The sequence below is a fragment of the Lactuca serriola genome, chromosome 8 (genome assembly GCF_051521515.1).
Source record: "Lactuca serriola cultivar US96UC23 chromosome 8, Lser_US96UC23_V15, whole genome shotgun sequence".
Taxonomy (NCBI): Eukaryota; Viridiplantae; Streptophyta; class Magnoliopsida; order Asterales; family Asteraceae; genus Lactuca; species Lactuca serriola.
This window is the reverse complement of record NC_136415.1, coordinates 33,468,961-33,481,462: the sequence shown is the minus strand read 5'-3', so window position 1 is coordinate 33,481,462 and position 12,502 is coordinate 33,468,961. Positions and strand designations below refer to the sequence as shown.

The window sequence follows — 12,502 nt, the reverse complement described above, 5'->3', positions numbered from 1 at the left end:
TTTAATTTTGACAAACAATCAAACAGAATTAACCCCCTATTTTACTTTCACTCTTATTTTACAAGCACTTGAACAAGTGATTTACATAGAGATTTAAATTGAACCAATTTCCGTGGATATGACCCCTTTACCGCTATACACTACTTTAGTGTGCAATATTTAGGGTATTTATTTTGTTGGCCTCGACAACCACCAAATTTTGGCACCGTTGCCGGGTATTGGTTTATTTTTAATCAATTTGTTTCTCTATGCCCAGATCTCAACGTAGAGGTGACTTGATTTATAATCCAGAAATTGAAAAAAAAGCAAGGTGTTTGGCAAAGGAAAAGAGAATAGAACGTGGTCAAACTTCAAATCCTCACAGGGACCCGGAGGTTGAAATTGCTTCATCAAGTGACACGGAACCCGATTCTAGTCCCGACCCTCGCTAAGACATTCCCAAAACACCACCCCTACAACAAAATCCACCCATTATTGAACCACATGCAATGGAGGACGGAGGAGAAGATCCAAAAAGAACCTTTAGGCAAATGATGGAAATCGATGTTACACAAACTCCAACCAGTATCAATTACCCCATTTTGGAGGATGTTCAGAATTGAAGTCAAGTTTAGTTCATCACCTCCCAACTTTTCATGGATAAGAGAATGAAGACCCTCATAAGCATTTGAAGATGTTCCATATAATTTGCACTGGTATGAAGCCACAAGGGTCAACTGATAACCAAATCAAGCTAAGGGCATTCACCTTTTCATTGGACGATAGAGCAAAAGGATTGGTTATTTTATCTTTCCCTGGGGTCAATCAACTCATGGCCCAACATGGCAAGAGCTTTCCTTGACAAGTTCTATCCCACTTCAAGAATCTCAAGTCTTAGAAATGAGATTTGTGGAATCCACTAATGTCAAAATGAGACTTTTCATGATTATTGGGAGAGGTTCAACAACTTGTGTTATAGTTGTCCGTAACATCAAATCCCGGAGCAACTCCTTCTTCAACATTTCTACGAGGGATTTTTGCCAATGGAGAGAACACTAGTTGATGCCTCAAGTGGTGGAGATGTCTTTAGTAAAACTCCACAACAAACAAGACAACTCTTCAACACCATATCTGCAAATTCATAACATTTTGGCCTGCGCCAAGATATGAAGAGAGAAACTCAACAAAAAGTCAATGAGGTGGGAACATCAAACCTCGAGTCTGAAATCAAAGACTTAACCTCCGTTGTTCAAAAGTTAGCCATGGGACAAACTCCACAAGTGATGGTTTGTGGAATATTTGCAACAATGGGACATCCTACAGACATGTGCCCCATTCTCCAAGAAGATGCAGAACATGTGAATGCCACGGGAGAGTTCCAAAATTACCACAACAAACCATCCGGTTACCAAAATTCATACAATTCAAGTTGGAATCCAAATCCTAATATGAGCTACAACCCAAGACCATTGCCTCAAAATGCATTGGTTAGACCCTCCTATCCACGACAACAACATCATTACCAACACCCACCACCACATTATCAACCCAAACCGCACCCTCCACATCATCACCAAAAACCTCCTCAATCACACCCGAGTAGCTCCGGAATGTCACTTGAAGACATTGTCAAATCATTAGCCACGAGTACCCAACTATTTCAAAAAGAGACAAGGACTAGTATCTCCAGCCTTGAAGCACAAATGGGAGATATAGTTACATCCATAAGTAAGTTGGAGTCCCGTGGAAACTTGTCTTCTCAAACCGAAAAGAACCCAAATGTCAATTTCATGACATTAAGAAGTGGAAAACAAACCGGAGAAAGTAGCTCAAAGAAGAAGTCAAAGGAAGAGCACGAAGAAATAGAGATCACTCCCATTGAGGATCCTATAGCTAAGAATGATGCACAAGCTGGAGTTCCAAAGAAGATCATTCCCTTAGTGACACCAATAGCCACTCAACTGCCATTCCCCTCCCGACTTGCAACTTCGAAGAAGAACATGGAGGAGAAAGAGATTTTGGACACCTTCCGAAAGGTGGAAGTAAACATCCCTCTACTTGATGCAATCAAGCAAATCCCTAGATACGCAAAGTTTTTGAAAGAGCTTTGTACCAACAAGAGGAAATTGAAGGGAAGTGAGAAAATATCAATGAATGAAAATGCATTCATGGTTTTACAAAGGAAACTTCCACCCAAATGCAAAGATCCGGGAATGTTCACGGTTCCTTGCAAGATTGGAGATGTCACTTTTAGTAGTTTCATGCTTGATCTTGGTGCTTCTATCAATGTCATGCCCTATTTGGTGTATGAATCGTTGAATGTCGGACCCTTAAGTGAAACCGGTGTCATAATTTCACTTGCGGATAAATCGAGTGTCTTTCCTAGAGGTGTTTCAGAAGATGTTTTGGTGCAAGTGAACCAATTGGTCTTCCCGGTGGATTTCTATGTGATTGATTTAGAGAACAAGCGTCCTCCAAGTTGGGTCTAATTTTACTTGGGAGACCGTTTTTTAAGATGGCTAGAATGAAAATCGATGTATATGCGGGAAGCTTAACGATGGAGTTTGATGGGGAAACAATAAGATTCAATTTCTACGATGTTATGAGATATCCTAGTGATGTTTCATCTTTGTATTTTGTTGATGTTGTTGAATCATTAACCCAGGAATTGTTTGAATTGTCTAATGGTGACATGTTGGAGATGATTTTGAGTAGAGGATTTGATTGTGGAAAGTTAGCCAAGAAGTTGAAGCTCTACTCACTAGACCCCGAAGTTGAAAGCTTGGTTAAAAATTTGGAGATCAAGAAAACCACTCAATTCAGTGTGAAGCAAATTGAATTACCTCAAACTCACACAAGATTACCACCCTCCCTTGTTCAACCATCGGAACTAGAGTTGATAGTCCTACCTCAACACTTGAAGTATGCACTTGGGAAACAACGAGACTCTTCCGGTTATCATTTCAACTCACTTAACCGAATGTGAAGAAGAGAAACTTCCCAAGGTGTTGAAGGAACATAAAGAAGCAACGAGTTGGACGATTGCAGATATCAATGGATTGAGTCCCTCCACTTGTATGCATAAAATTTTAATGGAAGACGAATGCAAGTCGAGCCGGGACGCGCAAAGAAGGTTGAATCCGCCAATGATGGAAGTTGTCAAGATGTCAAGAAAAACATTTTAAAGCTCCTTGATGCGGGGATGATATATCCAATCTCGGATAGCAAGTGGGTGAGCTCGGTGCAAGTTATGCCCTAGAAGACGGGAATCACGATGGTCGAGAACAACAAAGGTATGATGGTCCCCACCCGTGTGCAAAACGGGTGGAGAATATGTATTGACTACCACAAGCTCAATGCTAGAACAAGAAAATATCATTTCCCATTACCTTTAATTGACTAAATGTTAGAAGTTGGCCGGGAAATCTCGTTATTGTTGTCTAGACTGGTATTCCGGTTTTCACCAAATCCTGGTGGCACCAGAAAACCAAGAAAAGACAACCTTTACATGTCCATTTGACACTTCTGCATACCGGAGAATGTCATTTGGATTGTGTAATGCCCTGGCCACTTTCCAACTTTGTATAGTTAGTATTTTTTCGGAATATGTTGAAAATATAATTGAGGTTTTCATGTATGACTTTACGGTATATGACAACTCCTTTCAAGAATGTTTGACCAATCTCACCAAGATTTTAAAAAGATGCATTGAAACGAATTTGGTTCTAAATTTTGAGAAATGTCATTTTATGGTGAGTCAAGGTCTTCACATTGTGTGAAAGAAAGGAATTGAGGTAGATAAGACTAAAACTGATGTTATTTAAAGCTTACCCTACCCGAATTGTGTTCGGGAAGTTCGTTCTTTTTTGGGCCATGTAGGTTTCTACTGAAGATTCATTAAGGACTTTTCAAAGATAACAAGACCAATGTGCCAACTCTTTCAAAAGGAGGTTGACTCCGAGTTCAATGAGGCGTGCAAAGAAGCTTTCGACAAGCTCAAAGAGTTGCTTACATCCGCTCCCATTATGCAAGCACCAAATTGGGATCTCTCTTTTAAGATCATGTGTGATGCAAGCAACTATGCTATAGGCGCCGTTTTGGGTCAAAAGAATGGAAGAGTCTCTCATGTGATCTATTATGCATTGACGACACTTGATAATGCTCAAAGCAACTACTCTACCACGGAGAAGGAGCTATTGTCCATAGTATTCGCTTTGGAAAAGTTTAGGCAATACCTACTTGGTACCAAAGTTATAGTGTATTCAGATCATACGGCTCTCAAGTACTTGATGACAAAGAAAGATGTGAAGCCAAGACTTATCTGATGGATCCTACTATTGCAAGAATTTTATTTGGAGATTCGGGACAAGAGTGGAAGCGAGAACCTTGTTGCCGACCATCTAAGCCGGATCACTTCAAATGAGACTCATTTCCCGTTGCAGGACGAGTTTCTAGATAAGCGTCACTTTTCCCTTACTCAATCTACTCCTTGGTATGCCAATATCGTTAACTTTTTGGTCACAAAAAGGTATCCCGACACATTCTCACGCGCTCAAAAAGATAAATTGAAGAGTGATGCAAAATATTATGTGTGGGATGAACCTTATTTGTAGAAACATTGTCCTGTTCAAATTATTAGGCGATGTGTGCCCCAACAAGAACATCAATCTATTCTGCAATTTTGTTATGAATTTGCTTGTGGGGGACAATTTAGACCTAACTGAACTTTGAGAAAGGTTCTTGAGTGTGGACTATTTTGGCCAACCATGTCACGCGATTGTTACTTGTTTTGCAAAAATTGTGGACGGTGCCAAAGGACAGGGAACATTTCACAAAAGAACCAAATACCACAAAATCTAATCCTTGTTTGTGAAGTTTTTTACATATGGTGGATTGATTTCATGGGTCTATTTCCCGTCTCATTTGGCAACATTTATATCTTGCTTGCGGTTGACTATGTTTCTAAGTGGGTTGAAGCCAAAGCCACACGATCGGATGATGCCAAAACGGTTATCGAGATTTTAAAGTCTAATATTTTTGTGAGATTTGGTGTGCCTAGGGATTTGATTAGTGATATAGGGACGCATTTCTACAACAAGATGACGGAGGCTTTATTGAAGAAGTACAATGTGACCCATCGTGTCTCAACCGCCTACCACCCTCAAACGAACGGTCAAGCGGAAGTTTCAAATCATGAGGTGAAGAGTATTCTTGAGAAAACAGTGAATCCAACAAGAAAGGATTGGAGCTTGAGGCTTGATGATGCGTTGTGGGCCTATCGGACCGCTTACAAGACTCCGATATGAATGTCCCCAATTTAGGTTGGTTTTTGGAAAGTCGTGTCATCTTCCCGTCGAAATGGAGCACCGTGCATTTTAGGCGGTCAAACAATGTAATTTCAATATTGATAACGCGGGAAGACACAGGAAGCTTCAACTCCAAGAGTTAGAAGAGTTAAGAAATGACTCTTATGAAAACTCAAAGATTTATAAGGAGAAAACGAAACTTTTCCATGACAAGTCCATCACCCGCAAGCATTTTGAACCGGTACATAGAGAATTGCTTTACCATTCGCGATTGAAGTTATTCCCCGGAAAGTTAAGATCAAGGTGGATTGGGCCTTTTGTTGTGATAAAAACTTTTGACCATGGGGCGGTGGAAATACAAAGTGAAGAAACAGGACAAATTTTCAAAGTCAATGGGCATCGTTGCCTTTCTATGAAGGTTTTAATGCAAATGCCCTTGACATCATCCATTTGGATGTCTCGGGGTGTTGAATCAAGCTGGAAGGACGTCTCGCCAAAGACGTTAAAGAAGGGCATTTTTGGAAAGCTTAATGTTTTCATATTTTCAAATCCCGAATAAATGTTCTGGATGAATGCTTTTTGTATTTAACATTTCTTCTTCTTCTTCCTTCTTGCAACAAAAGAGTGTTGAATTTTAAGCCGCGATATTCGTTTTGGTCTAAAGGCGAAAGTAGAGATATTTCAGCAACACTCACGCGGACCGTGTGTACTCCAGGAACCGTCCACGTGGGTTACAAAAACTTACCGCGTGTGGTCCCCAAATTCGACCGCATCATTGTTGAGAAAATGGATGTTTACAAAACTTTTTACGCGGACCGCGTGTGATCGGAGTCCCGTCTGCGTGGGTTATAAAAACGGACAGTGTATGATTGCTACAAAGGACCACGTGAAAATTCGAATTTGGGATTGTTTCAGTGCAATTCACGCGGACCGCGTGTACTCAGAGAACCGTCCGCGTGGGGTGTTGACTTTCGTTGACCCGTGTTTTGACTAGGTATGACCACGAATTAGACCAAGAAAAAGCACCAGTCCGCCCTTTCTTCCCCAATTCTTCTTCTTCTTTTCCCCTAAACTCCAATAAAGCACTACCCACCTCCATCACTTAAATTCGATTTACCGTCAAACCACCGGTCGAAATTATGTGAAACCACTACCATTCTCTTCCATTTTTCGAGCTCTACAAACCCCACCCAAAAACCACTCCGATCTGCTGCTGGAATTCTGGGCACCACCACCACCATCTCGCCACTTTCCGGCCAACTCCGTCCACCACACACGATTCCGACACCACCATTGTTCTCCTCTTGGTCAAGGCTGCAAACCTCTCTAAAAATATCTCTTAAAGCTCATCGGAAAACTTTGCCGGAATCTCAAGTCGTTGCTGGATTTCCCAGGTTTTCGTGGTAGATTGTTTCTCACGGGGTATTGAGAAAAGTTTTAAGCTTGGGGTGGAGTGTTTCAAAGTTTTCATATCCCGAATTTTTGTGCGCAAAATTTTCGACTTTCAAAAGTCGTGGTCACTAATGGCTACATTCTTTCATTGACTTTAATTGACCAATATGCATGCTTTAGAACAACAATTTGTATGGTAGTGCATCAAATGAGTCTAGGAATTATTTCTTTCTTTGATTGTTGAACCTTTTAGAAGTCCATAGGGAGTCGATTGGTGACTTACATTGAAATATTATTTGTTGGTATTGCTGGTTCGTGTAGTTGTTATTTCCTTACAGGTTGATCATGTCCACTTCTAGAAAGCGTCCGGCTACCACCCAAGACAAGGCTCCCTATAGAGCTCAAAACGATGAACCCAACATTCCAAGGTTTCGGGATGCAAAGGCTACTGAAAATTACAAGAAGAGTTTGCCTAGAAAAGTCGCCTCAACCAAATTTGCGTGCAAACCCACGCTCATTTCATTAGGGGTTCTTGAGGGGGTCACTCAATTGTTCCGTAACATCGGGTGGGAAAACCTTCTCAAACTCATGGCACACACTTACAAGCTCCCTACTAGAGAGTTCATTACCGACTACGGGTTAGACAGCGAGAGAAAAAAGGTTGCATTCCAACTTATGGGGGACCGGGCATACATTGATTTTGCAAGGATAAACAACATATTTGGCTTACCTTCCTCAAACACATTCGCAACTTTCGACACCTTGCCTACCGAGTTCAACCACGAGACTTTTTGGACAGAAATCACCGGTGGGATCTTTTCATGTGCCGATCGCGATAAGGCAACCTCCATCATTCACCAGTGCCTCCGTATTGCCCATCGTATCTTGGTGTGCACTGTTTTTGCCCGCAAAGAATCCGGCCAAGTCACAAAAAATGAGCTCTTTTCCTTTGGTGCATGACACGACGTGAAAACCCACCGATCTCGGATTTTGCCTCATTGTTTTTCTATAAACGCGCACTCATGAGAACCAAAACAACCGGTGATATTTGCATTGGAAGATTTGTCACCCTTTTAGCTCGCGGTCTTGATATTGAGCTCCCAGACGATTACGAGCCTGTTGACAACAAGACTCTTTTGGATGAGCGTTTTCTAACAAACATGCATCACATCCGTCGTAGGAGTAGAAGCGGATTTACATGGTATTATCCTCAAAGGGCTTGCATATCTTATTATTCCCGACCCCCGAGTCTCCAACTTCACCTTCCATGATCGCACTCAGTGGAGACTCGCGAGGACCATCACTTAGTCAGTCAATGAGGATGCGCTATAGGCTAAAGATGATGATAGGATGCATGTGGATGATGAGCCTAACGATGAGCCAACCCATGGTCCACAACAAGCCCAACCCCAAGCACCTCCTGGATATTACCCACTCCCCCCCCCCCCCAATTTTTCCGAACGGTTCGAGGCTCTTTGTGTCTCCAACCAAATCATGACTTAGCAGTTGCACCATATGTGGGAGTGGCACCAATCACAAAACCACTTTGAGAACATACCACTTCCTCCTCCCTTTCTATACCCTCCACCCACTCACCCTTATCCACCTCTGCCTTACCCCTACCCTTACACCCAATACCCATACCCTCCTCCCGATCCGTCGGTTTAGGTACTTTCACCTCGCCCCAAGAATTGAGGACAATGCTATTTCTAAGCTTGGGTGGGGTATTCCCTTTTCTTTTGCTTTTTCATGCATCTTAGCTTAGGTTTCATAAAATTTTAGCTTTAATTTGCATTCATTTTTTTATTTTATTTTATAAAACCCCAACAAGAATTTATTTTCTTCCTTTTCACTTTTTATTTTTGCATGACATTTAGCTTAAGCCATTAGCATACATGCATTTTTGTTATCTCTTTATTCTCATCTCCGAACATCTTTACTTGAAAGACTCGACATACCTTAAATACAATTCTTTTTAGAAACTCACATAACAAATAAGAATCGTTCTTAGGGACCTTCAGTTGTTGTATCTTCTCTTATACATACGTGGGGAGAGAGTGCAAGTAGCTATGCATATGAACCGACTCATGACAAGTGTGGCATAAGTAGGAGGATAACTTAGCCTCGTGCCGACTAGTCCCTCACTTGCATTTTTCTCACAAGCCACAATCAAACCCCAAAGAAAGGAATAAAAACTAAATTGCGCTATTTTGAGATCTTTAGTGTCTAACGGCTACAATTCACATCATACATCATTACTTTATGATTTAGACACATTTTCCCACTTGATCTCGAATTAGCCTTAGTGTAGTTGTGCTCGTTTGGCCTCTTGTTTGTGTTAGATTTAGTTTCCGCTTATAGTTGTATATAGTTATGTTTTGTATTTTTCCAGGTTGTAATTGTAATATTCCTGTGGTAAACCAAAAAAGTGAGCCAAAAAAATGGTTTTGAAAAGTCGGATATTATCGCAATCATAAGATGTGAATGTAATTATATATTTTTAGTGTTTTCCTCATTGTGTCCTAAGTATTTGTATTTGTAACTGTGTCCTTGGGGTTTTGTTGTACAAAAAAAATAATAAAATAAATAAAATAAAAAATAAAAATAAATAAATAAATAAATAAAATAAAATAAAAGGTCAGGCCACGGAGTTGTATCCATTTGTTTGCTTTTGTAGATGTTTAGCCCTTTTCAAGGTTTTAGCTCATGTAATTTGTTTCTACTTTGATGTTTTTCTAGTTAGATTTCATCTATTGACTATTGTTGGCAACTACGATGGCGCCCTTTACTCATCGCGTGCTCGACCCTTCGCTCTACATGAATCTTATTTTGGTGGAAGCACTTATTCTTCTAGATGATTATAGTTTGCCAACTTTTGTACGTAGCTTGTTCCTTGCCATTTTTGGCCCGAGTTATCTTTGATGGGTTATGAGCACTACATCAATCCTATGGTGTACATGCAAAACCCTAAACTTTGGATCTAGGTTTATCTAATTGTACATGCAATAATCATCCAAAACTCTCAAACCCTAGATCTAGCGTACTATGAACGAAATTAGGGTTTGGATATTACATTTGATTGTTATGCAGCAATAGCAATCTATTCCTTCTTGTAATTGGCTTCTGAAAGCTTAGTGCCTCAAGTGTTGCACCTCTAATGGAGTCACAAACACCAAGAGCAAGAGGATGAAGAAGGAGAAGAGGAGAGGCACCCAAAAACGTCTAGAAACCCTAAGGAATCAGTTAGACACGTTTTTGGTGCCTTATGGGTCCTTAAATAGTGAGGCTATTAGGGTTATCTAACAAGGAAACCCTAATTTGACTGCTTAGGCCCTAAGCAGCCCATGAACTCCCTCCTTAGAGGCCTTGAACGATTTCTAATGGGTTTCCCCATAGAATTCATCTACTCCTCTAATATGGAGTTCATTAGCCCAATATTCAACTATCACACAATATGATTTCTCCTTTAATATATTGTTCTCATAATATATTAATAAATCATAATTAATCCTCTCTCTCTCTCCATAATTCATCCTATCAAGTTGCTTTGGTGAAGGCAACCCAAAAGGACCATGCACCATCGGGTCAAGTACATACCAAAATAGTTATGGACTTAGACACTAATCCAACAGTCTCCCCACTTAGATAAGTGTAATAACTATTCTACGTATGACTTTAGATCCTAATCCGCAACCGTAGCTTTCAAAAGCCGCTGTCAACTTTGATCTTATAAGAAGCGTGTCCTTTAGATAAGGGATCATATATTCCTCCATTCTAGATATCATATAGACAGAGACATGGATTTAAATCATTCTCTCTGTCTATATATTGTTTCCCGACTTCCGATTTATGACGACTGACAACAGACTACAATTGAACACATCAACTTAGTCCCGGCTTGGCCAAGCGCTTAAGGTGTCATCACTAAATCATCGAGGGGCCCACATATATCGCTTTTATCCCACTTTGCGTAAAAGGAACGGATAAACTTTAACTCAATGCTCACTTATACTCACTCACCGAATTACACATAATAATACGTTTTATAACACCAAGTTACTGGTGCGTTTACATATTATCAATGTGTAACCGACTCGCAAGATACAACTTACACATCTCGGTTTCAAGAATATAAGATATTATCGTCTCATCAATCACTCGTGATAAAATCCATGAAGCGATCCAAGTGAGCGTGGGTTTATTCCAATACTCTAATCTTATAGCAACACTCATGAACCCTGCAGCAAACTTTTGCTATGTCTAAAACGCTCTAAACAATTTACAGTCAAATTCATGACAGTCTTCTTTCATTCCTACTTCCAAAGAATGAGCGACTGTGGAGGGTTTGAATAATCTCATTATTCGGGAAGTCAAAACATGCAAATTGAAACACAAGAATAATACTGATCCTATATGGCCTCAAACCTTTGAGTATAAATAAAACATTTTATTTAATCACCATATTGATTACTCATCATTTTTTGTTTCAGGTAATCAACTTCTTACTTGAATTATAACTACAATTGTCCCATGCTCTTAGCATGCACACTATGTTTACCCACGGTCCTTACTTTGTGAAACAATATAATTGAATAACATTTTCAATCACACTCATTTCACAATTCCCAATCCATTAGTGTAAGAATACAAAATTCTCGCCACTACTAGAATATGTTAGATTCTAACATTTTATGCAACAGTTCTTTCGTAATGTCACGGCACCAAAGTCACCAACACTTTGCCAATGAAATTACAAAGTTCTCTATTGGATATTGTTACAAGACAATTCCATAGTCATGAAGTCTCACACTCAAAGTACATTCCTTTGAACATCCTTCTTGCATAAAAGTTTCTAATCTAGATATTTATTCTCGATATCCAACTCCCAACATGGAAACATTTCCATATTTTCCATATGACAACTCATTCTAAATAGAATCTTATCTATTCATAATAATGTCAATATGGTCCATCCCTGACTATACTTTCAACTGTCCACAAGCGACCAATCCTTGACGAACCTTAGATTGTCCTTGGCAGTTGTTTAATTATTTTAGTCAAAACCGGTTCTACTTCCTTTTTCCCTTTAAATGCCCTAGGCATTTGGAAAATTTTAGAACGGTCGAATATTACAGCATATGCAATCGATCATATACCCGAAGCGTATGGGATACAATTCATAAAAAAAACGTGATACTTTACCAGTTTCTTACTATAATATCGTCATAATATTTCTATTTGCCGTGTTCTCAAAATTTGAACTATGAAGAGGGATGTCGTAATCATAATCGTATTTTGAGAATGCAAATAATAAATATACCCTTTGACTAAATTCAATTAAAATTTCTCTATATAAGCTTTTAGATTGGAAACGAAATATAACATTATCTCCTTTAATTATAGCAAAAACAACTTTGCTACCCCTACAACTTTGCAAAGTGAAACTTTTGTTTTTATATAATTAATATTGCCAACTTGCAATACTTAAATAATAATCATGCTCCCACTAACATGATGATTATATCCATTCCAGCATAACATTTATGCTCCCACTAGCTTTGACATGTATTTAGGAACCAGCTAAACTTCTAGACAACAATACTTATTGACTTCCACAGTTCATTGTTTCTAATACGATATACTTCGATAAGCCTTTATCTAAGCTTCTCAAAAAACACACACCTTTCCTTAGACAGCTCACATATGTGTCTAAACTGATTCATAACTTATTTTACTAAGTCCCAAATGTTCAAACTAATTGCCAAATCTCACAATTCGTACTATGAAGAGGGATGTCGTAATCATAATCGAAATTGAGAATGCAA

At 39.5% G+C, this 12,502-nt stretch overlaps 1 protein-coding gene across 1 annotated transcript; it reads left to right on the top strand.

The window, feature by feature from the left end:
- Positions 1-1,145: 1,145 nt before the first annotated feature.
- Positions 1,146-2,468, top strand: LOC145066775 (uncharacterized). Its single transcript, XM_079014048.1, has one exon. It carries the CDS (start codon positions 1,146-1,148, stop codon positions 2,466-2,468), a length of 1,323 nt encoding a protein of 440 aa, XP_078870174.1.
- The last annotated feature ends 10,034 nt before the right edge of the window (positions 2,469-12,502 follow it).

What these genes read in the sequence shown, in the direction of transcription:
- LOC145066775 (XM_079014048.1), top strand. Translation starts at nt 1,146, where the DNA reads ATGAAGAGAGAAACTCAACAAAAAGTCAATGAGGTGGGAACATCAAAC.